This window comes from Eleutherodactylus coqui, chromosome 4 (assembly GCF_035609145.1).
Source record: "Eleutherodactylus coqui strain aEleCoq1 chromosome 4, aEleCoq1.hap1, whole genome shotgun sequence".
NCBI lineage: Eukaryota > Metazoa > Chordata > Amphibia > Anura > Eleutherodactylidae > Eleutherodactylus > Eleutherodactylus coqui.
Genome location: NC_089840.1, coordinates 239,016,706 through 239,041,322, shown reverse-complemented (window position 1 = coordinate 239,041,322; position 24,617 = coordinate 239,016,706). Strand labels below are relative to the sequence as shown.

The 24,617-nt window shown below is 42.6% G+C and overlaps 1 protein-coding gene across 6 annotated transcripts in view; it reads right to left on the bottom strand.

Moving 5' to 3' along the window:
* BTRC (beta-transducin repeat containing E3 ubiquitin protein ligase) overlaps positions 1-24,617 on the bottom strand; it is a 213,046-nt gene that overhangs the window by 41,961 nt on the left and 146,468 nt on the right. For all 6 annotated transcript variants that reach the window (XM_066600943.1, XM_066600945.1, XM_066600947.1 and 3 more), the window contains 2 exons: positions 12,734-12,965; positions 4,465-4,651 (listed from right to left, as the gene is read on the bottom strand). In XM_066600943.1, coding sequence (XP_066457040.1) covers positions 4,465-4,651; positions 12,734-12,965 — 419 coding nt within the window. The remainder of the gene's footprint in view (positions 1-4,464; positions 4,652-12,733; positions 12,966-24,617) is intronic.

The following is a 24,617-nucleotide window of genomic DNA, read 5'->3' as shown; positions in this document are numbered from 1 at the left end:
CCAGGATGAAATCAGCCATATGGAGGAACTTGGAGCTAAAGACAACGATGATAAATTGATGGTGTTTTTTACAACACGGAAGGTGTGGATAGTGTTTTGCAAGTCTACCGATTATGACCAGTGGTTGATGAATGAGGTTTTACCTAACTAATAGGAGAAGAGGCTCTGTGTTGCTAAAGTCGGACTGAGGCGACTTCTCAATCTCTTGCTATCTCTCTTGCTCTTACTTTCTTCTTCCCCCTCTTTCCTTTCTCTTGTACATCTATTCCTTTCTCTTATTCCTACATATGTCCTCCTCATCCCTTTCTTCCCCAGCATACCCAGGGGCTTGAGTATTCACCCAATAACCCTTCCACCTGCACCTTTCCTTGTTCCTACCCCTACGCAGAGATCTCCAGGTAGGAATACCAGTCCACAGCGAATGAGACTGGTTCACATATCTCCTATACGGGTTAATAATGTTTAGTAAGAATATCTCTGCTGTTTCACCAGCTGTTGACCTAGCGTTAAACAGTCAGTTAGGTGTTTATTACATAAAACAGAGATCGCAGTAAAATGTTTACTTAAGAGTGTAGCCTACCTCCGGAATTTTTTTTTTTGTATTGATGTTGCACAATTTCCAGACCAGGTCAGCCATGTTGTAAGTTTTGTAAAAGTCTCTAATAAATAACACATTTTGACTTGGAGTTTGTGCAGGCATAAAAATCCAAGGACGATTGGCCTGTGTGGGCGGCTAGAAGTGATCTCCGGTCTGCTCCACCTCCATTCACTGAGCAACCATCGCTCCTGTGTATAAGCTTAAGCTCTCGACAACTGTCCCACGTAAAATGACCTGCAGGCCTCATGTCCACGGGTGGGCTGGATTCCACATGCGGGAGCCTGCAGCAAAATCCGCCCCTACCTGTGGGGAATATGGTGCTTACCTGTCTGGGTCTTCACTACGGATGTGTGCGGAAGCGCTGGCCGCCGCACATGCGCGGTAGATTTTTTTTTTTTAAAATCCTGCTTTCCCGCGGATCGGACAGCTTCTACAGACTTCAATGGAAGCAGTCCGTGCGGGAACCACAGCAAAATGGAGCATGCTGCAATTTGTTTTCCTGGACCAGAAGGTCTGCAAAACAAATCCGCATGTCTCCCAATGAGCGGCTTAAATTGCGGATCGTCTGCACGGATTCTGCAATTCAAACTTGCCCATGAACATTGCGCCTTACTGCATTCACCAATCCCTGCCTGCTCGCTACTTCTTGCTACAGCGATGACATCACCAACATGTGTGACCACTGCAGCCCAACATACTATGTTACTATGTAAGTGATCTAGTTTTTGAAATTGCCCCTGGAACGGTCACGTGTGCGCTCTAGGATATATTCCAATCAAAATCTACTAGACAACCCGAGGACTGAAGTTAAGGAACGCTGGTCTATAGAGTCAAGCAATTTTTCAATGGCGATGGACAGGCTTTTTTCCGGAAACACATCATCCATTACCATTAGAGTGGTTTAAAAGAGCCGTGTTATGGCTTTATAGGTTTCATATTTTACGTTCCTTTTCCTGAAGTGGCTCTTGCTTGAAAAATAGGGAAAGTTATTGAGTTAGAAACTCACAAAAGATGACTCAATGCAAATTCTCTCATTCATATTTACAGAGGCCATTCTAAAAAGCTGACTGCTTTGTGGTTCCAGGAGACAGGTAATAGGGCTCGGTGGGCTCATAAGACAGGGAAGAAACAGTTTAACTCTGGCAGATTCAGGAACACTTATTCTCGGTTCTAAAAAGAACATGTTAATACTCCTAGAGGACATTAAGATTCTTGTTTAAGGCGATGCATTTATAAAGTTAAAATATGGTCCAAGGTAACTAGCGGCACAAAGAATACATAGGACCATCTCATCCGTTAAGTGCAAATGTTCTTCTGCGCGCACACAGCCACATTTCTTCAGGACGTTATAGGCGAATGTGGCGGGGTAAAGGGACAACGTTGCTTGGGCTGATCTAAGGAAGAGGTTCCATTCTCAAGATCTTTTAAGTTTGGAATACGCTTTTAGATTTCTTTACTTCTAGAAGTATAAAGAGAACAGAAGCCATCTATATCCACCTTTCCAACCAAAAGTCTTCATTAAGAATTGTATACCGTTCTATGTCTAGCTGCTGAGTAGAGCTATATCTATTGACGGTAGACAAAAAAATACAAACCCTGTGTAGTCTGATCCTGCCCTTCTATCTGCATACTATGCAATGCTAATCTACCAAATGCATGTTGAGATTATGTAAGGGGACGGAAAGAAGGGAGCATGACTACAGGATCAGACTACACAGGGTTTGTTTGTAGTCTGTAACCATGGAGACAAACAGCTCTGCATAAAGCCGCCGGAGATTTTAGAATGAAGAAACAGTATTCTTTTTAGCTCCCCCAGTGGTAGCTGCAGGCAAAATTTAGTAACTATTTAAAAGCATATTTAACAAGATCACAAGTTATCTCTTATCCACTGGATAGGGAATAACTTGCTGATCGGTGGGGGTCTCAGTATTGAGACCCCCACTGATCTCAAGATCGGGGATCTAGTGTCCTCCTCAGCCTGTCATTGAGCGAGTCTGTTCTTCCCCCGCAGTGATGTCAGAAGGAATGTAGAGCTGGCTGGGCATGCATGGTTTGCAGCTTATTCATTGCAATATGGCTGCCGGAAATACCAGAGCTCTTGCCACTTGGCTGTCTCAGCAGATCTATTAAAAGTGAATGGAGCCGCAGTCCATTTGTGCGACCAGCACTCCATTCAGTCTCCTTCCCACTGCAGGGGGGGCAATAAATAGTGAGGAGGATGGGGGACAAGAGACCGGTCTCCGAGGTGAAACCCCTACTGATAAGCAAATTATTCCCTGTCCTGTGGATTGGGAATGACTTGTCATCTTGGTAGAACCCCTTTAATAAAATACTTCAGTCCTGGAAACACAATTTGTTTGAGGACTGGAGTAGGTAAGTATATTACCTTTTCCTCAACTTTTCTCACTATTCTACTGCCAGTATGCTTGTTCCTGAAGCCCCCCAGTGTTGAAAAAGGACTGCTGCGCTCCTTTCATTACCTGATGAACAAATATACCCTTTCCTATTGGCCTATGCTCCGATCAGCATGTAACATCCTAGACTACTGGCGCACCAGCGTGGACGTATTTTGTTGCTTCAACTCTATGTCTATGCATCCGCTCTAAACCCTATAAAAGAGGTTTTTGTAATCTAAACCTCAGCAGACTGTTGGACGATTGTCCTGGTAAATAATTAGAGAACTGAAAAAAAAAAAAAAGGAATCCATGTGGGTACTGATGTGTACCACATGTAGATATTCAAACATTACAAAAGCAGAAAAAAAGGTAGCATATTAAAAAAAAAACAAAAAAAAAAAAACACAAATGCAACAAGGTCCGCGGTAAAACACATGGTAGAAACAAATTAAAAAGAAGCTGCCGAATCTACCTTATTGAATCTGCCCACTGATCCTTTTCCCATCATGCATTTGGCTTGCTCCAAAGAAATACGTTTAGGTTATGTTCACATGATGCATTTGGCTGCAGAATCTGCCTGGAAAACCGTGGCTGATATTCCACGCTGTAAGATTTTGCGTAAAGTGACACGTCAATTCTTCACGGACAAGCATTATTGGAAATTCCGCACATGGATTTACCTACTGACAGGGTTTAATCTGTGCGCCAAAAACAGTGGTAGAAGAACTGCAGGCGGATTCTGTGGTGAAATCAGCTGTGTGAACATACCCTCCTGGCCAAGCTGTCCGAGGGTAGAAGTAGTTGTCGGTGAGCAGTCCCACTTCTATTAGTGCTGGCAGTTTGAGCTCCATCTCTCCGGTCCATTTTTGGAGTACAGAAATAAAAACGGAAATAAAGGTTTTCGTTTTTTTTTTTACTCGTTAATTTCAAGGTTTTTATTTTATTTTTTTACTCTTAACTAGAGATGAGCGAGTATACTCACTAAGGCACATTACTCGAGCGAGTAGTGCCTTAGCCGAGTATCTTCCTGCTCGTCTCTAAAGATTCGGGGGCCGGCGCGGGTGACAGGTGAGTCCCCGCTCTCCCGCCCCCTGCATCTTTAGAGACAAGCGGGGAGATACTCGGCTAAGGCACTACTCGCTCGAGTAATGTGCCTTAGAGAGTATACTCGCTCATCTCTACTCTTAACACATCGTGCTGTAGACCGCGCCATTTCTTCCATTAAAAAAAAATGGAAACCTTAAGGAATGGAAGCCAAGTGAAAACGTTCAATCTGCTGAGTCTTTTTATTTTTTGTTTTTTAAACCCATTGAAACCAAATTGGGAAAAGACGGATATGTGTAATTTTTGCATTCATTCCGTTGCTCTTCTCCAAAAACGGAACAGAGAGATGGAATTATAACAAACAACCATAATAGAACTGTGAATGCACCCTCGCTGACTTAGCGCATGCAGTGGGTTAGTGCTTACCATCCTCTTCTCTCTGCCAGTCCTCGCCATAAGGAGTCCGTTCGCACCATTCTTTCGATAAGCTTTTTCCACAACATACCATCTGACGTGACTCGGTACCACTCTTTGCACACAAGCTCCGCGGAGCACAATGACTGGGCATCCAGGTAGGACAAGATATTTTCTGCTATGTGATCCAATCCACGAGCTGCAATTAAAAGCGGACAAGATGAAAATACTGAAGTATTGCAGTATATGGTATAATCAGTGTATGGTATAATCTAATTCTGGAATTAAAACCAAGATCGACAAGACACATTTGTTAAATATCTCTAGTTACCCATTCCAAAATTCTCACAATTTTACACAATCGCAGACAACATCCATATAACATGTCGGACAGTCTGAGTTTAGTTTCATACCCCTGTTAAACAACTTAAACGCGGTATGATAAACTCCATGCACTAAATCCGACAGCGATACTTGCTGACCCTCCAGTTAGAGATATCAGTGGACCCACATACAACACTGCGGCCCATTTATCTTCACCAATTCAGCCTGAAGCTTTTTCCCCACTTTTCTTTTACCTTTATTGGGAACTGCTGTAAATAGTAAGAAAGCATCTGTCTATACAAATACGATATTACGGCCGTCGGAGCTCCAGAACATTAACAGGAGTTAAACCGCAAGGACAGATACTGACCGGCCGGAGCAGCAAACGCACTCCGTAACCAAAGGGGCTGAAAAAATAACTACGAGAACATCATAACGCTCTCAAAATTGATTAAAAAAAAAAAAAAAGAAAGAAAGAAAGATTACCCCTCTCTTCTTCCATATTGAAAATCCGAGCAACTTAAACTCTGACAATTTAGGGTTCCTCCAGTGGGGGTGTATATACTAACTAGAGATGAGCGAGTATACTCGAGCGAGTAGTGCCTTAGCCGAGTATCTCCCCACTCGTCTCTAAAGATTCGGGGGTCGGTGCGGGTGACAGGTGAGTTGCGGCGGGGAGCGGAGGAGAGAGAGGGAGAGAGAGATCTCCCCTCCGTTCCTCCCCACTCTCCCCCGCCGGCCCTTGAATCTTTAGAGACGAGCGGGGAGATACTCTGCTAAGGCACTACTCGCTCGCGTATACTCGCTCATCTCTAATAGTAACGCCATCTAGTTCAGAAATCTGCTTAAACTTATTTCAGAATTTAATTATTAAAATTGGATCTAGTCCCTCCCTTCATCCCTTTCTCACATACCGTTCTAGTGCCTTTTTACACGTACGTCTTGGCTTTGTTGGCTTTAATCCTCAGGGCCGTAAAAACATGCTCGCCCTGAGGTTTAAAGCTGCGGGGCCTGTGGACGTGACAGCTCCATGCCGTCGGAGGTAGCCGAGAGCCTGCAGCTGTCATGGGGGACTCCGGTGAGCGTCACCCGTCACGCGATCGCCATTATCCAATGGATAATGGCGATCGCATAAAAGTGTAGAAAAAAAAAGCTAAATAAAGTTAAAGATTCAGCTCCCCTCATTGGGCAGATTCATGAGGCGAGCTGAAAGTACTCACCCCTGTCCTCGGCGATGCCCCGTGGCGTTCTGGTCCATCCAGGACCTTACGGCACCTTTTGTACATGCGCGCCAGACATAAATGTCGGGCGCGTGCACAGACTGATTCGCAGCCTGGGAAATTTAAAATCTCTCTGCTCCTGGCAAGTAGAGAGATATCACTGGGGACCTCTGTATGTGATGCTCGGTCACACGATCCAAGTTAAACTATGATTTCCGCAAGCGGAGGGGAAAAAAAAATAACAAATCGCAGCATGCTCTATTTTCGTGCAGGACTCGCACAGACTGATGTTATTGAAAGCCAGTGGATCTGCGTCCTCTCCAGACGGCATTTCTGCAGCACAGAGAGGAAGAATCGGAAGTAGTACTTGGGGGTGGGGGAAATAACCGGCCGGCACAGGGTCTGCTTCCACTGCGGCATCCTGTATGCAAAATCCGACCCAGCTGTGTGCATTCGGCTTAAGCCTTATGTAGGCTAATCTTTTGTATATAATGACCATGTATAGATGCCTTCATAACATCCCACACTACAAACCCCGAGGGAGAGCCCATATTAATCTGAAAATATTCCAATAAACCTCTTCCGGTCTAGTATTCCCATCAAGCAGCTTCATCCAAAGAGGATTTAACCTCCAAACTCTATCCAAGTGGAGAGGAGTTAGTTTTGGGCTTTTTTTTACCTTCTTCTCTTTTTATATGTGCCTAATTATTTTTTTAGTGGGATGAGGGAGATTATGATTTGCTTAAATGTTACGATTAAGGCCTCGTTCATACGGGCTGCAAAGTCGCACGATTTTGTAGCATTGCTACAAATCGCATGTATGTGAAGCTCATGCTTTCCTATGGGTTACTTTACACATGCGATGTTTTGTGGCATGCTACAAAATTACACAAAAACCTCACGAGTCCGGCGATATGCCCGCGACACACGAGGTTTTGTAGCCCATGTTTCCCTATGGAGCTTTCCTCCCTGTTGCATCGCATGAAAACGCGTTTTCGTGTGATGCGATGGAACTTTGACAGTAGGAAATCCTACTGTCAAAGCTAAAATTTAAGCCCTGACTGCAGAGGAAAAAAAAAACAAAAAACACATATACATCACCTGTCCCATGTGGTCTGTGATTGGCTAAGCGCCAGCCAATCACAGCCAGCACTTGATGAATGGCTGTGATTGGTTCAATCACTGCCATTCATCGAGTGCTGGCTGTGTTTGGCTGACGCTTAGCCAATCACAGCCAGCGTTTCCTGGAGGCAGGGATTTTTGAATCCCCGGCCAGAAGACAAAATGATGATCGCTGCCGGGGACCCGGGGAGAAGATGCGGCCGGACTGACAGCGTGGGACAGGTGATGTATGTGTGTTTAGTTTTTTTTTCCTTCTTCTGCTTCAGCTTATTTTCGGGGAAGGGCTTATATTTCAAGCCTCCCCCGAAAAACCTCGCATGTGGTGCTACAAAGTCGCACGACTTTGTAGCACCACATGTGACTTTGTAGCTCTACAAAGCCGCGGCGATGTCGCACGGATAAGCGATACGATAAAATCGCAGCGATGTCGTGTCGCCCGTGTGAACGAGGCCTAACTGTATTGCTTGGGTGGGGTAATGTTATGTTCTATGTATGGTATGCTTGTATATAGGTTTAGAAATTATGGGGCAATTGTATTCAAAAATCTAAACCTCAATAAAAAAATGATATATAGATAGATATATATATACACACACACATATATACACACACACACACACACACACACACACTAATTTTATATATTATATATATATTCCTGTAAATGTAGAGCTCAGCCAAAATCCTTAATTACCCAGACTTCTGTCTGATTGGAGCTTTCTATCTAAGCCACGGCATGAGAAGAGTCTTGCCTTATGGGATAATTAAGCCAAATTTTATCTTCATCAATATACCAAAAGCGGCACTAAAAACAAATCGAGAGGCTTAAGAGGCTGATTAATGCCCTTCCATTTGTATTAGCAGATTTATATCTGCATACAGTGAGGGGGTTTTATATACCCTTTAGAATAGACGGACATGGCTATTAAAATTCTTCACCGCCCACTCAAGCCTAATCTTCACCCAAATCTCGAAGGAACGGAGGTCTATAAACCAAGATAGTTGCACTCGTAACCTCTTCCTGCATCTTCTCGGTGAAGAGGGAGTAGAGGAAGGGAATAAATAAGAATTGGCAGGAGGTTATTTCTGTCCATGTCACATTTTAGTAGCGTGATCAGGAGGTTCCTCAGAAGGGAGGTAGAAGCACGAAGCTATTCTAAACCGTCCACACTGGGTTAACTAATCCCATACAGAAGCGGAGGATCCGAGTCACATGCAGAAGCCGGAAGACTCAGTCAGGTGATTATCATGGCTTCCCATGCAAGCTTTCCTCTTAATCAATTTTACGTCTTTAATTGGTAACTCGCTCAAACAAATTATTTCTCTTCGGCCACGCCAGAGAGGTTCTTTTTTCTTTTTGCGGTCACTTTCTGTATGTTACTTTGCAAATCACACCACAAATACAAAAAAAATCATATTAAACGTGGGCGACTCTTGGGGCACAGTGATGGCATGTGCCGTTGACAGCATTGATCCTTTTCCGACAAGACTCCAGAACTCGGGTTTCGGTACAGTGGCTTTAATTACTTCATATAAATAGACAAATATACAGAAGTCCCTTTAATTTGGCATCAGCAGATACGAGACATACAGGGCTATTCCAGATGATCTTCCTGATGTGACCCCTCAGAACTCCGGTATAACGACACTCAGATACAAAAATAAGATGATCAATACATAAACTTAAAGTTGGATTTAGCAAAACTAACATTTAAAACGGTCCTTGTTGCCCATAACCAATCACAGTGCAGCTTTTATTTCTCAAGCTGCTGAGATACAGTGAAAGCTGCGCTGTGATTGGTTGCTACGCGCAAATAGGACTGTCTTACAGCTTTGCTTAACGAGGCCCAAAAAGTTTTCTACTGCCGTAGTCATGGTTAGGGTGATCTAATACAAAATGGCTGCCAATGAAGATAGGAAAGCATTGTGTTCTTCATTTTCACGTCTACGGTCTGTTATTAGTGTGCAGCATCAGTTTCTAACAAAGTTTGATGAAGATCCGCTCAGTGGGCGCACAAATCATGCGTGGTTCCACAATTTTAAGGAAAAAGGTAGCATCTGTTAGCAAAAATCACCCGTCTGTCCTCCACCAAGCGTGGAAACAGTGGAATGAGTCTGTGCGAGCTTCGCACAAAGTCCTCAGAAATCCACCATCAGAGCAAGCAGGAAACTGGACGTCCCGTGGCCGACTGTGTGGGAGATTCTGCGCAAATGTTCGTACCCTACCAGTTGCAATTGTTACCGGTCCTGAAACCAGACGACAACGCGAGGAGACGTTTTTTTCTGCGAGAATATGCAAACTCTAATAGAAACCGATGGTTTTGTGGTATCTTTAGTGTTCGGTGATGAAGCCGCCTTCCACCTTTCGGGCACAGTTAAACAGAATTTCAGAATCGGGGGAGGCAAAAGCCACATTCTTACATGGAGCATATGTGCGCATTCGCGAAGGCGATAGGATTTGCGCCTATGTAAATACATCCTCCATCTTGCTTCTCCGCAGTAACGCTGTCCAAGTGCCTTACCGCTGGCTCAAAATCTCTTCGGACATCAGAGAAGCAGCAGCAACTTCAGAAGCAGCCGCTCACTATGCCAGCGATCCCTAAACCTACCCAGTGGGGTGGAGGAAAAAAGCTAAATCGAGCAGGTAGAGGTCCTAAAATATGCCAAATTTATCACAGTAGCTCTGCTTAATGATAAATCTGTTGACTTTTAAGATGGTCTAAGTTTCGATCATTTATTAGTTGGCTTATTTTGGCACAATTCGAGACAGTTTGGCACAGTTAGGTCACGCCCTTTAATGGACAAATAAGGAAAAATTGTCCGAAAGTGCCTAAAAACATAGTAAATATTGTGCAAAGCACGCAAGACCGTTTCTGGTGCATTTTGCCTCCAGAATACTGTTGTATTGTGAATAGTAAAGCTGTCCAATATTTTTAGGGAAACAACCCATTAACGGGCCGTGGAACAGGATGTAAGCCAAACCAGAGAGTCTTACATATCAGGAAAAGCAACCCATCTGCAGACAGATGTTTAACGGCTCTTGCCCTTTATTGGTGCTACTGGTTTACTGGTTGAGAGGCACTCGAAGTGGTTCTGGGAGGGTCCCGATTCTCTCTATAGAGCACCAAGATAGCACCAGGGGTCTTACAGACCAGGCAGTGTTCCCGGTTGGGGGAAGCAACTCTGTGTTGAAAATTGTAACACAAAATGTACCGATTTCAAAAGAAAATACAGTCCGTGAAGTTCCCAATTGCTCTGTTTACTCAATTTTGTGTTTCCGGTTTTATGAAATTCCAATTCTGTAATGGAACCGAGCGCCAAATTATCACACTTGAAGGCTTTCCCGTGCGCCCTTATTCTAGTATCTTTCGACCCACATACAATTCAATTCGCAGTCCTAGTGCCCTTCTTGTACACATCTAGGAGCCAGTAATACCCAGCTGGGCTCCGCAGATGTAGCGATCGTTGACAAGACCGACCCATCGGGATGACTAGAACGTACTACTATGCTGTAAGTAATCACATGTTAAAATGTCAAGTTATCGTTTGCTACATCAGTATATGGTCAGGATAGGAGCATTTCATGCCCGTAAATGTAGCGCACAGGATTATTACGTGTCACGTTGGAGCATTTCTCCTTCGAGTAAAGGGGCACTTCTGCAGCAGAACCTCTTGAATGGCGCTGGTTTCCAACAATCAACTACATCATAAGACATATGATTGACACGTCTGCATCCCAAGAGGTTCTGTGCAGCTGAAGAGCTTTATTGCATCGTATTCCCCAGGGGCTTAAATCATTAAATATCACTAGCCCAAAGGGACAACTGGCCCCCAGCCACCCAACCCAGCTGACAGCCAACTGTTCCTAGAAATGCCATTAAAACTCAATATCCCAGTCTGAAACTTTGCTTCTATTGAAACGGACCTGCCTAAGTTTAACCATCTGCTGACCAGAAACAAAGCCATCACTTCTAATGCGTTGGGACACTTGGCAAACAAAAAGTGGGCCTAATTTAATTAGCTGCAGTAAAAAAAAGACAGCCATGTGACTACAGTAACTGTTTGTTTGCCAAGCCGCCATACAGTGCTCTAGATACATGGCCTATAACAATGGAGCAGTTAATGGGTCATTATAGCTTGACGACTAGTCACAAATAGTGATTACAGGAAGGACAACAGAAGGTTAAAAAGTTTACATCACTTAGCAGGATACCAAAACGTGTGTCCAATATACTGGGCAGGGTTACTATTCAAAATAACCAAATTGTGGCAGAAAATGGTCTTACAAGTTCGCGCCATATTTACTTTGTGTTTTCAGACACTTTAGGCCACTTTCTGACTCCTCCGAATACGGGCCTGGCTTCGAGAAGAGTCCTAAATTCTGCCAAAATTTGGGTGCAATTTGTAACATAAACTAAACATACGAATGACTTAAAATTTGACACATTTACCATCCAGCATAAGTTGCTGTGAGCAATCTGTCTGTCAGTAAGACTGTCTTAGTATGCACTATCCAACTTTTAGAAAGGGTTAATAAATGTGCCCAATTACATTTACAGTCAAGTTTACTTATTGTAAAAGCATATAATATATATATTAAAAAAAAGTCATTAACACTTCTGGTTAGTCTGGGAGTAGAGTAGATTAGTCAGTGTATAAATACTAAGTTTAGTACGGAAGTTTAGCGTGCAACAAATAAGACAGCCCTGACGTCCTTCAAAGGACCCCAAGTTACGTGCTCATATAAAGTATGGGCCGATCGTGTCGCAGGGATTCCCTTGTTGGGTTCTCTTAGGCTCGTCCTTTGAGGGCCACGGCCAGTATTCGCAGTGTTCTATCCTTTGACTGATCAGATCTCTGCCATTAGAGGAGGGCTGTGGCTTTGCATTACAACCATTGCCTGATGTCAGATCACACATGTATATGGGTAGTTTTACACGGGCCAACGGTCACCCAGGTGATCAGTCAAAAGAGTGATGACAGACGACTGTCGTGCTGTGTCGGAGTCACTTGGCTTTTAGCTCTTATAAAACCAAGTAGTTATCAACCCATTTTAAACAGGCAGTTGTTCATCTATGAACGACTGCCTGTTTACTGGAGGTGGAAAGCCGGGAGAGAACATCGGCGTGCTCGGCCTCCACTCAGTGAATGGTTGTCGCTACTGTGTAAGAGCGCAGGAGAGATAATCGTTGGGACGGTAGCTGGGTGCTTAAGTGCCCAACAGCCGTCTTAAGTACCTTAGTATGAATCAGAACGAAATCTATTGACTTCTATTAGTATTGTGTCATGTGCAATGAGGAAGGAGAACGGAGTTGTTGCCATCATCTATTGCTAAGTGTCCATTATCGGCCTCCTTTATAGTAGAGCTGTTCCCTTACATTATAAGCTTGCCCTCATAATGAGTTCACCGCTGAGCCTACACCGGTGTACGAAGTCCTAGTTGAAAATTGTTCTCCCCAAAACCATATCAGCCTATTAGGACAGCCAAGTGGTTAGTGTGAAAGTTGCAATATTTATGACCTAAGAATTCAAAAAGAAACACTTCCCACTAGGACCCCATCTTGAAAATACAGTAAACGTTAAAAACTTGATTCCACTCCGTCTGACTACTTTACCTGGCAGTGCAGTGATGAAATCCCTTTGTAACATTGGCTTAAGGTACGTATTGATGTGTCCATGTTGGTAGTGGCACATTCGAGAGATCAGGTGCTCGACGAACTCCACCTGATCGCACTCGGACCACTGCTCAAAGTACTTGACACAAAGCTCCTTCTCTTTCTCGTAGTTTGCGGACAGCTTCCTCTGCTTGGGCACAATCATGCTGGAAGTGCCATTGGCAAGTTTAGTCTGCGGAAAAAGAAATAAATATCAAAAATAAATAATTAAAGGGAGATAAAAGCAATCGTACATGACACACCACTCGGGCACACATAAATCCAGGAAATACATCTGTTACACAACAGGGGAAAAGAAGATTCAGACGTATAAATGGGCTGACAGGGAGTATCCATTTGCCTCTGTCAGCCAGAAAACAGCCGAACATCCTTGCAAGGAACTCGGAAAGGACATTACCACCGATGCTGGAAGTGCACATAAAATACAAGAGACTGTTAAATGGGAACCCAGAGTGACACTTTAATGTACTCAAATGAATTTCATGTTCTTCCACAGAGAGGCTTGCAAACAATTTCGTAGAGAGCTATGAATATGTTTCGGTGGGAGGCTGGTATGCATGAAGACAAAAGGTCAGGATGGAGCAACGGCAACGCCTGGGTCCCAAAACTTGGCTGTTTTTACAGCTATACCTACAGAAGCAGGCAAGAAAACAACCACATCCAGATAAAGAAGAAGAGGATCTGTCATTTAAAGGGGTTTTTCAAGAACTTTAATATTAATGGTCTATCATTATATTAGTGAGGGTCCGACTCGCAGCACAGATGACTTAACGGAAGGGACCACGGCAGACAGGGGACCGTTGGGACCTCAATTGCTTACCAGAACAGCTCTGTATATTTTCTGGTAACGGTGCCTGGTTCTGCAGTAAGTCCCTGGAATAAGCTGCAGTACCGGGCACAGCCATGACACGGACAAAGATATGCCTGGTAAAACAACAAAAGCCGCAACAGTGCTTGCTCAAGCAGCATGGTCCCTTCAACCAGCTGACTGTGGGACGGCAGGGGGTTGGACCCTTGCCCATCTCACATCGATGGCCTATCATAGGGATGCAAAATAAATCACCCATCCTGTGGACAGAGGGCTGCTGCGTGTGCCGATGTATATACCCAGCCGACGAGGACAGGGGACACACACCCCAGCCCCAAAGAATAAAATCGGACTAACAACTATGAGTCCGGTGTACAGGTAGTCCCTGGGTTATAAACTAGATAGGTTGTGTAGGTTTGTTCTTGATTCGAACTTGTATGCAAGTTGGAACAGGTACATTTTTTTTGTAACTCCAGAATTTTTGTCTTGGGTGTAGATTTCATCTCACTTCCTGCTTTCTCAAGGGCATCAAGGGAGATTAAATCTTTCTAATTAGGACACAGACGGCAGTAAAAATCTTGCAGTGGCTCTAACCTCACACCATACTAACCAAAACTAAGGGCCCTTTTACACAAGCCAAGAAATAGTTCAGATAGACACATCCATGCATGACCAGACTGAATGACGAACAAGAATAAATGCAGAAAACTGAATGACTGATAGGCCTGATTATTGTGAATGGGGGTGGGCAGGCTGGAACAATTCTCGGCCGCTCCCCCTCCATTCACTAGTGATGATCTTTCCTGTGAAGCACAGGAAGGATCACTGGGATGACCTGCTGGGCATCTGTGCTGGACAAGTCCTCCTGTGGAAAAGGGCCTAAGTTTGCATGACGTTCTACTTTAAATGCAACTTTGACAAAGGTTTCTCTTAACAGAACATTTACTTTTACCTGTGCATGTAAATACTAATACTGCACAGTCCAAACTGAAAACAGTCTTGGTAGAGGGTGATGGAATTGTTGGAGAGGATGGGACTGGTATTGGACTCCAGCAGCAGAATCATTCTGGCTCTGTTCCTTGAAGTAGGCATCAAGGAAAGCTTGCACAGTGCTTTATAAATAGTCTTGTAGCATCTCCGGCCTTCGGTAACTGTACAGTAAACTTTGGGGAACCTCTCTGTATCAGGATCTTGCTCTAACTTTGCCATTCCCGCTTCAATAAGATGAAAAGCATCAGCTAACTCTTTCATAGAAAACTTTCGAGTTTGGAGTTTTAAGGTCCTGGTTTTCTTCCCTAAATGCGGTCATCTCTGCCCTAGTTCCATAAGGTCTTCACGGTTTAGTTCTTTCCCATGGGAGTCAAGTAACTATGATATCACTTTCATGGATGTCCAACTGCAGATGATTTCCAATAGCAACCACAGCTTACTTCATTTCAGAGATATCAGCTGCAAACCTCAGAAATTCTTGTGTGAATTGGGGGCACAATTAGTTCCGAACTCCTCTCGTATTTGTCTTGTTTACGTCATCCCAAGCATCAGCAATACTTTTGATGACAACATAAGTGTAATATGAACTCCCTTAAGATCATCTCATCATTTTGGGACTGCTTGTGAGAAGGTCCTCCATAGATTACAAGCCTTAAAAAGGAGGCTATGACTCCCTGATCCATTTTTTGAAGTACTAATGTGGTATTAGGAGGTAGAAGCAGCAATAAATTGGGGTGCATGTCATCTAAAAGTTTTTGGGTATCCAGGGGAATTGTCAAGGAGAAGGATAGTTTTGCCTCAGCGATAATGTTCTACAGCAGGAACAAAATGGTTCAAAAAGCACTCTTTAATTTGCTCTTTAATGAACAAGAATAGATGCCTTTGTGCCATTACTTAGTGCCTTCAGATTTAGGGAGTGATGCACTAGCAAAGGCTTGAGCTTTAAGTCCCCAGATGTGTTACCCTAAAGTAATAAAGCCAGCCTGTCCTTTGACGCCTTATGCCTGAGAGGACCTACATTTCAAGAGGAAAAAGGGCACCTGGACCTATTTTTTTCCCCCAAAACAAGCCAGTTTCGTCTGCCAAATGCCCTCCATTCTAAATAATATCTTGCAATATCTTGGGAACATCCCTTGCAGCACTTACATCGGTACTCGCTGCTTCCCCTTGCACTGTAAAATTATGCAAATCTGCTCCTTCTTTAAAGCGATTGAACCTCTACCTGCAACAAATTCTTCATTGCAAGCACCTTCACTTGCTGTACGAGCAGCTTTTAAAATCATTGGACAGGCTTCGAGCCTATTCTTGCATTAGCAAAAGACTGATAGGCATACTATGCAGATTTTGGTTTTCTATCCAAATTGCCAGCAGCCTCTTCATCTCGATAATTCAACCACTGTGTAGCTTGGCGGTAGTTGTAGCATTCTTTGCGGTATGGCCATTCCCATACTCCATTATTCAAGCTCTTAAGATTGTCACGATTGATGACTGGCTGTAAGCAAATGCTTTGCCAATGGAAAGTTGGGTGGCAAGCTTTGGCTGCGCACTTGTTCACACGGGCAAATGTGCATTTCGGTTGCTTTTGCATGCGTCTTTTGCCCGCTCCTGGGGGGTTGTGTGTGCAAATACAGTAGATGCGCAAGCAAAAAATTAGCAGAGTCTGTGTATTGTTGAACCTCCTGTTTCTAAGAATGAGTCGTACGCAAACTGGATGTTCGTAATTCGGGGACTGCCTGTATCATTTCATCACTCCCATTAGTACCAAAACAGAATGAGTGATAGGTTATAGAATTAAAATGTAACTTCAAGTTATTAAAATAACGGCACCACTGTAATTCGGTAGGTCTCCTGCACACACAGTACTGCGCAAAAGTTTTAGGCAGGTGTGGAAAAAATGCTTCTTCTGTGGATGTCGGTTTCTTTCACTTCATGTACTCCCAGACAGACTGGATGATGTAGAGATCAGGGCTCTGTGGGGTTATATCACCACCTCCAGGACTCCTCCTTATTAATGACGCTGCTTGTATATACTGTATGGGGTTGTTGTAATGCTGCAGAATAAATCTGAAGTCAATCGCCTTCTATTTTTGAAAGAAATTCTTACTTTGCAGCATTTTTTGCACACCTGCCTAAAACTTTAAACACTACACTAAATACCTGGCCAGAAACACCAGCCGAATACCACCACCCGATAACAAATTAAAGTTTCAAAAGACTAACTAGTCTAATTCCTATAAAACATACATAGGACTGAGCCAAAACAGAGAATAAAGAGAGAGTAAATAAACGATCTCGCCAAGTCAAGCCGTGTTCTGAATATGCATATAGTCTGATGTTCTAATCTCTTCATAGCTCCCATCACAGAATTTGTTGGTATAGGAAGGGAAGAGAGAACCCAAGCTCACCATCCCTCCCTACTGTCTGGCGTGCCCTATGTGACAACAAAGTAGGGTTACTGCCCTGACAAGGACGGCCCTGAGTTAGTCTCTAAATAGGATAGCCTAGCATGTCCCTATGGGGGTAAGGGTCACTTGATAAATTTTCCATGTCCCTGGTTTCTTCATAAACCAGAAATTACAGTGGTACCCTTATTTTAATTACCTTAATAAAAATTACTTTAGTCTTACAGGCCATTCGGTTTTTGTATGTGTACCTTGGTGGGGATTATAATTTGGGGGATATAGTTTATCTAGATCCTCAATATATCTTTCTTATTGTACATTGCTCCTATTAACCAAACTGCTCAATCATTTTTTTCTGCAGTTTGGGCTCTTCGGAGAATGGACTTGCCTCCATGCTATGTTACCAGATCTGCTTTAAGAAGTAAGGTACAACTGTGTAATGAAAGGCTATTGGGTGGCGTCTACAAACATGTTACCTTTTATCACTAAAATCAAAAATTAAATTAGCATTTTACATTTCTCCACTTCTGGTGATTAGTCTCTCTGCCGGTAGTGTACCAGTGTGACAGGTAAAATGAAGCCATAATGTATTATTTTTTTCGCTGAGAGGAGTAGGCTCCATTTAACTGGTAAAGCAGGTCAGTGAGTTCGATGGCTGTGGGAAATGCTTCAGAGAGTTTTAGTGATGATACCAATCTAGGATGTTAATGACAGTAGTGTTAGAGAATAGATTTTACGATCTAACTTTCAATTACAGATACAGTAGCTGGTGCAGCAAATTAAAGCTTACAGTATACACACACCGTGTAGACACTAATCACAATATGAGTAATAGGCTCTCCGAGATTGCTCCAAAAATACCTTGGAAGGGTTTTTAGTCCTTCTAGGATCTTCAACAGCTTCAAAGACAAATGGCACCCGATTGGAGAAGAGGGGTGTATTGATACAGTATAACAAAGCGTATAATTTCCATTATCTAGGGCACTTTTATGCATGGTTGCTTTACATGCCGAGCTGGAGGTAGGTTCCACGTTCCACTAATGTCCTCCACAGGGAGACCTGAAATGAGCTGGCTTATTAAAATGCCCAAGAGAATCACCTGGTCAATAAAACATATATCCTGGTGCTGTTATTCTAAAACCTTTTATCCCGCTATACTGGGTAACCCAAAAATTGAAGACAACATGTACAACAAAACAGTAGGGGTCGGAAGGTTCGACCAGATTTATACTTCTGGACTCTTGAGTGTTACACGCTTCACATGGTTAAAGAGTGAAGCCTAACTGGAGGCCATTCTGTCGTAAGTGCAGATGTAAAGGAACATCAAACTAATAGTTTTTGTCTGGGTCAAGTTCAATCTCCAACTTTCGTGTCCTTGAGTTTTAGCAATGTGCAGTTCCATGGGTTATCAGCGTTTGCTTCCACCAGATAACACCTTTCACATGAGTACAGAATATAGCGATGACTCCTGTTGGATACCAAAACATCCAGGATAATTTGTTACCCCCTAACCTGTGTGATGTTAAAAACCCTTGTATAAAAAGACAAAAGTGTATTATAGAGGTAATACCTTTATGGGCCAATCAGAAAGCTTATTATATATGCAATCTTAGGCCTTTTCGTCAAGCTAGAGTCAACCCTCTTCATCACTATAGTTCCCCACTAACCAAATCGGTAAGGGGTGCGAAGGCTAGCATGATCAGAGAGAAGTGGGTAAGGCGAATCCTTTGGAATCTCTACAGTGTTGGACCTCAAAAAAGTAATTTTTGGTCGAAACTGACAAAATACGCAGAAGCTGTCTTTGCACACGCAAATACAATCCTTCATAAAAATATCTTCTATTTCTGCACAAGAACAAAATTGTAGAAAGAAAAAAAAAATAGACACCCAGATGTCTCCGCATGCCGACAACCTTGAGGTGTCTTTACCGCCAAGGAAGTGATGCAACATTAAAAAAGACAGGATGAATGTTAAACATTTACATTGCTTCTCCAAAGGAACAGGAAAGGTTCAGAAGGGCAATTGCCTCCAGCCTCGGTTCCCATGTGTATAATGTATGGTGCCTTGAAAATACATGAACATGGGATGATCACTTACATGTGAATGTTGTACTGTATATGTATGGTGTTTATTGTAAGTTATGTATCAGACAAAAAGGAAAACTTAAGATTCTAAATAGTTTAAAGCCACAATGTAAGTAAAATGTCTATATCATGAACCTATATTGGAGATTAATAAATGGACAAACCAGTCTTAACCATCTACAGGAGTGAATATAGCCAAAGAAATCTAGTCCAAAACCAGCAACATTCTGCTTGGGAGCATATGTACACATGGGCAGCGTTGTGGCTATTGGGTGCCATGGGGATGGAGGGTTTTGGGTTAGGATGGCACCATTTCAATCTCAGAGTACAAAACACTGTAGGGTTGCTCCTCTGCAAAACCACAGCAAGGATCGAGAACAATGGAGAGAAAAGCTTCTCTGGGTATCATACTGCCCTTCTTTTCTACAATGTACAGGACAGGTGGGGGAAAAACAGCTTATGAGAGTCCCACTTTCCCATGATTACCATGTAGTTTTCTCAGAAGTAGGGTTATATTTTTATTTTTTCCTGCTTTTGGGTTTCTTTTCTGTGTAATGTCCTTGGATACACTGCAATTAAATGGAGCCAATAGGATTAAGATGGAGATGTTCGACAATGTAATAACAGATACCATCCTGCAATTGGTAATTGGTTTCTAAAGTTTACTTTGATGGTTCAACAAAAAATCCTGCTGCCTATAGAATGTTCTGAGAAATACTGTGTGGCCCTATTCTTCCAATAGGAGAAAACAGCCTCTAAAAGCTCTACACAAAGCACAAACCCAGTCACTTCATATGGAATGTGCAAATTCTACTGGCAGGATGCATTAAAGATTCCATTGCCAGGAAATAGTAGGGATACAGGACTATTTTAGAATCATGGCCATCAAACCATAAAAAAGGCAAGAATGAAGGTACCAAAAGAAAAATAACGGCGTCCGATGCTTCATCAGCAATTTCTTTTTTTTTTTTGCAAGCTCTTGGGTCGTCCATTTTCCTTTAGGAATTCACTATTCTGGGTGCAGAAGAACAGATAAGGGGTTTGGTTAAATGGCCAGATTTGGTTTGTCTGGTCTACTTTGAAGACAAGGAGAAGGGTGAAGGACAATGTGAAGGTTTCCTTAGATAAATAGTGAAAACATTCCCTTTTTCACCCTTTTTGTGTTGATGAAACAATAGAGTTTTTAAGACCCCGATACACATTAAAATTTAGTTGTACAAACCCCCCCAGATAATGGTGGATCTGGATGACACTACTGTCTAAGAGGGTGGCTCTTTCTCAAGCACAGATTACAGGGAAAAGGTGGATCAGGGATATTACATTTCAAACGCTCAATTCTATTGTTCCTGGGAGGTAAACCATGACCAGAGGAGTATGGCTGCGGCTTAGCTCTCTGAACACACAAATGTTCGGCAAAGCCAAACATTTGTACGTATGAGGCAGCTGATGGAAACAACTGTTGGACAAACTCTAGTTTATCTGACAGTTATTGAAGATGTACAAGCACCTTTAGAGATGGGCCACGTTCAATTTTACTCTATACCATGAGAAAACAAAAAACTAAATGACGTTGTGCAGATATAGGAGGCCCAAGTTTAAGGAATGGAAAACTAGGCAACTGCATTGAGCCAACTGTCGTGGGGACCCTTAATACAGGGAACCGGAGCAAACTAAAACCACCCAGTATTATTTAGTGATGCAAGGTGGACTTAATTGGATACTAAGTAGTACTATTATGTGAAAACTATATGGGAGTATTATGTCGGCTCATTAAAGATTATTATGTGCTTCTGCTCCACTGGCCATTTTAGTCTTCTTCTGGCAGCTGAAGATGGCACCATATAGCTCTATACGAGACAGTCTTCCAGAAGGAGCTGAAAATGGCCTACAGAGTAGGATCACTCTGAAGTAAAGTGCAAGTACTTTAAGAAAGTCTCTAAATAGCATTCAAATAGTACTATGTTAGTATTACATTAATAACAGTATAAACCTGGCACTATATGACTGTCATGTGGGATGAAATTTCAAGTAAAACTTGAGGGAGCCTACTTTGCTTGTTGGTCAGTGCTCCATATTCTATAAAACTGGGACTAGAGGCCTACATACCATTTTATAGGCCAGAGGTGTCCAACCTTTATACTTTGTGAGCCGAGTTAAAATTTAAAACTGTTGTCGAGTCTTGTTTTTAAGTTAAAAAATGTTACAGCGGATCTCCATTTCTGGGTCAAAATTCTGTCCCAGGATTAAAGGGGGTATATTACTTGCAATTGTTCTTCTCTCCTGTCCCTCTAATCCACCTGTTTTGGGTGCCATTTTTAGCCATTCAAGATGGCTGACAAAAACTTCAGACTACCTATTCTTCCCAGTGCATTGGTAATGTTAGACTACCAATGCACTATATCTGCTCTCTGATTGGCCAGAGTGACTCATGTTAATCAGCAGTGTAGTTAAAACTGCAGCAGCTATCTTGGACAGCCAAAAACAGGACCTGAAATCAGCGGATTGAAGGAGAGGCAGAGAAGAACAACTACAGGTAATATATCTTCCCCTCCAGTCCTGAGACAGAATTTTGTCCCAAAACTGCTTTAATAAATATTTCAGGCTTCTTCACTGTACAGGAATAGTCCAGAAAAAAATCTGCTATCATCTCACACCCGACATGACATTTATGTATATTTGCGCACAATGGTCCTCTAGGATAGCGATCAACTCAACCGGATTGCTAGGGCAACTAGGTGCGTTGAGCTCCATAAACTTAAGGAATTATTTGCATGAGCTAGATAAGTTATTGAGGTGTTATGCTGGATTTGTTTACAGTAACCATGATGATGCTATATTGATTGGAGGATCCAGCCTTAGAGGGGGTGTATACCATTCACAGTATCAACTTTTTAATTGGTTATAAGCCCTACACACCCCCAATGGGAGGGGCGGACAGCTTCCTATAAATAGACTGAGGTGAAGGCAGCACCAGCAACCTTCCATCTGGGTTGTTGGTTTATCTGTTCATCATTTTACTTATTTATCATTGTATTTTTTTACTTTTTTTTGAGGCACCAGCCTCTGCTTACAATCTATAGCTAGAAACAGAACAGATTTCAATATAGAATAGTTTAGAGCTAGAGAGTATATATGATCAAAACTCCATCACCGCATCTCTTTATAGCGTAATGAAGCACGTTGAGATGTATTGAGGATTTATTGTAGGACAGCAGAGGATTGTACTCTGAAAAGTTACAGAGGATTGTACTCTGAAAAATAGCTAAAAAAGGTTTATACCAGGTCCAATGGGAAATAACTAGAGATGAGCGAGTATACCCGCTAAGGCACATTTCTCGAGCGAGTAGTGCCTTAGCCGAGTATCTCCCCATTCGTCTCTAAAGATTCGGGGGCCGTCGCGGGTGGGTGACAGGTGAGTTGCGGCGGTGAGCGGGGGGGAGAGAGGGAGGGAGGGAGGTATCTCCCCTCCGTTCCTCCCCGCTCTCCCCCGCCGGCCCCCAAATCTTTAGAGACGAGCGGGGAGATACTCGGCTAAGGCACTACTCGCTCGAGAAATGTGCCTTAGCGGGTATACTCGCTCATCTCTAGAAATAACCATTAATATCAGCATCATTGAGTAGTTTTTTGACTTTCACCTCCTCCATTGTGAGAGAGTGACCGGGAGTACACCATCTCCGTTGTAAAAAAGTGGTATTGGAATAACATTATTAGGCGTCTGAAGCACTCTATACTAAACCGTTCTATCGCACTTTGTTGCATAAATTTAATCTGAGGTTATTCTAGCCCCTGAAGAGCTCAACTAGAGAGAAACGCGTTGGGATAAATATTATTCTAGACAGAATCTCCAATAAGCGATTCCTTGACACATGTCGCATCATCCAGTAGGGGGAGTGGTGATAGGTGTCAAGCATTCTCTGTGTGCCTCTTCCAATTCTTACTATATTTATTATTCTATTTCCGCAAGGAGTTATTGGATTACATTTTTGTACGTTTAGTTGCCATTTGAGGAATTTTTTAACATTTAATAGAGGTTAATGTTTAGTAGTCCATTCAGTGAATTGGTAATAAATATTTCAGCTTGACTATTGGATGTACTGTTTTCAGCCATTCAAATTTGTACTTTTCTGGGAAGAGGCAGTTATGGCTGCAATATTGTTACTGTGGATCACATAACGTAGCAAGTACATGTAGTGAGCTACACAGCAAGGAGCGGCAAGCCACATGCAGTTCCTGAACCACTGGTTGGAGACTACTGCTATAGGGGAACCACATTCCCAAATGGTGGTTTATTACTATCGTTAAATATTAATTTATAGTTGTAACAATTCATCTATATGTATAACTAGCTGATATACCCGGCTTCACCCAAGTTAATTTGGTACTGGTGTTCATCTGGTGTTCACACGGAAAATCTTATGAAGCCGTGGTTACTTTAGAGATACCGAGGGAAAAAATATGTTCACCATTTTGCATAGTTCTCTGCATTACCCAGGAAACACCACGGGGAGGTAACCATGCAACGTTTCCTTTATATAAAATGACATCAGGAAGTGAGAGAATTAGATTACATACGTAAAATTTGGATGCTAATTCTTTTGCGCTTAGAATTGAATAATAGAGTTGGGACCCATTAACTTTTCCTATTTATGACATAATCTATGCTCATGCCAAAATGTCATGTTTCTATGACATAGAGAAGTGAGAAAATTAGATTATGTACGTATAATTTGGACGCTAATTCTTTTGCGCTTAGAATTGAATAATCGTGTTGGGACCTCTTTACTTTTCCTATTTCGGACATAATCTATGCTTGTGCCAAATTTCATGTTTCTACGACATCGGGAAGTTGGAGAATTAGTGGAGAGTCAGTCAGTGAATCAGTGAGGGCTTTCATCTATATACATACATAATATATATATACATATATATACACACACACACACACACACACACACACACACACACAATACTTATTTTCAAATCATACCAACACAAATACAAACACACACTATATAGAAGCATACCAGACTTCCTGATCTAGTCTTCCACCCCCACAATATAATCCATGCCCTTCACTATGACTTTCCACTTTTGCCTATCATGTACACTTCCTGCCCCGCACCTCCTGTACTCCCACATCCCATTTGTCTCCAAAAAACCTCTATATCACGTTATTGTTGCATTGCTGTGTTCCCCCTTGCTCCACTGCCTACCCCTGTACCTTCTGTATCACCCACCCCCTTTATTTCCAAATAATGGAATACCACATGTAACTTTTGTGATTTCTGTATTGTTTGTGTTCCCCATGTGCCTCGAAAGTGCTGTGGAATAAGTTGGCGCTATACAAAGAAAGATCATCATTATTATATACATTCTTTCCTCCCTTTCCTTCTTACTCCGCATGTGCCGTCATCGCACTCTCCTTCACTTCTCGGTGCAGGGATAACATCAACACCAGGGTCATGTGACTGCCATAGCCAATCCCGGTCTCCCTTGAGCCTTAAAATACATCAATCTAGGTACCATTTCTATATTTATGC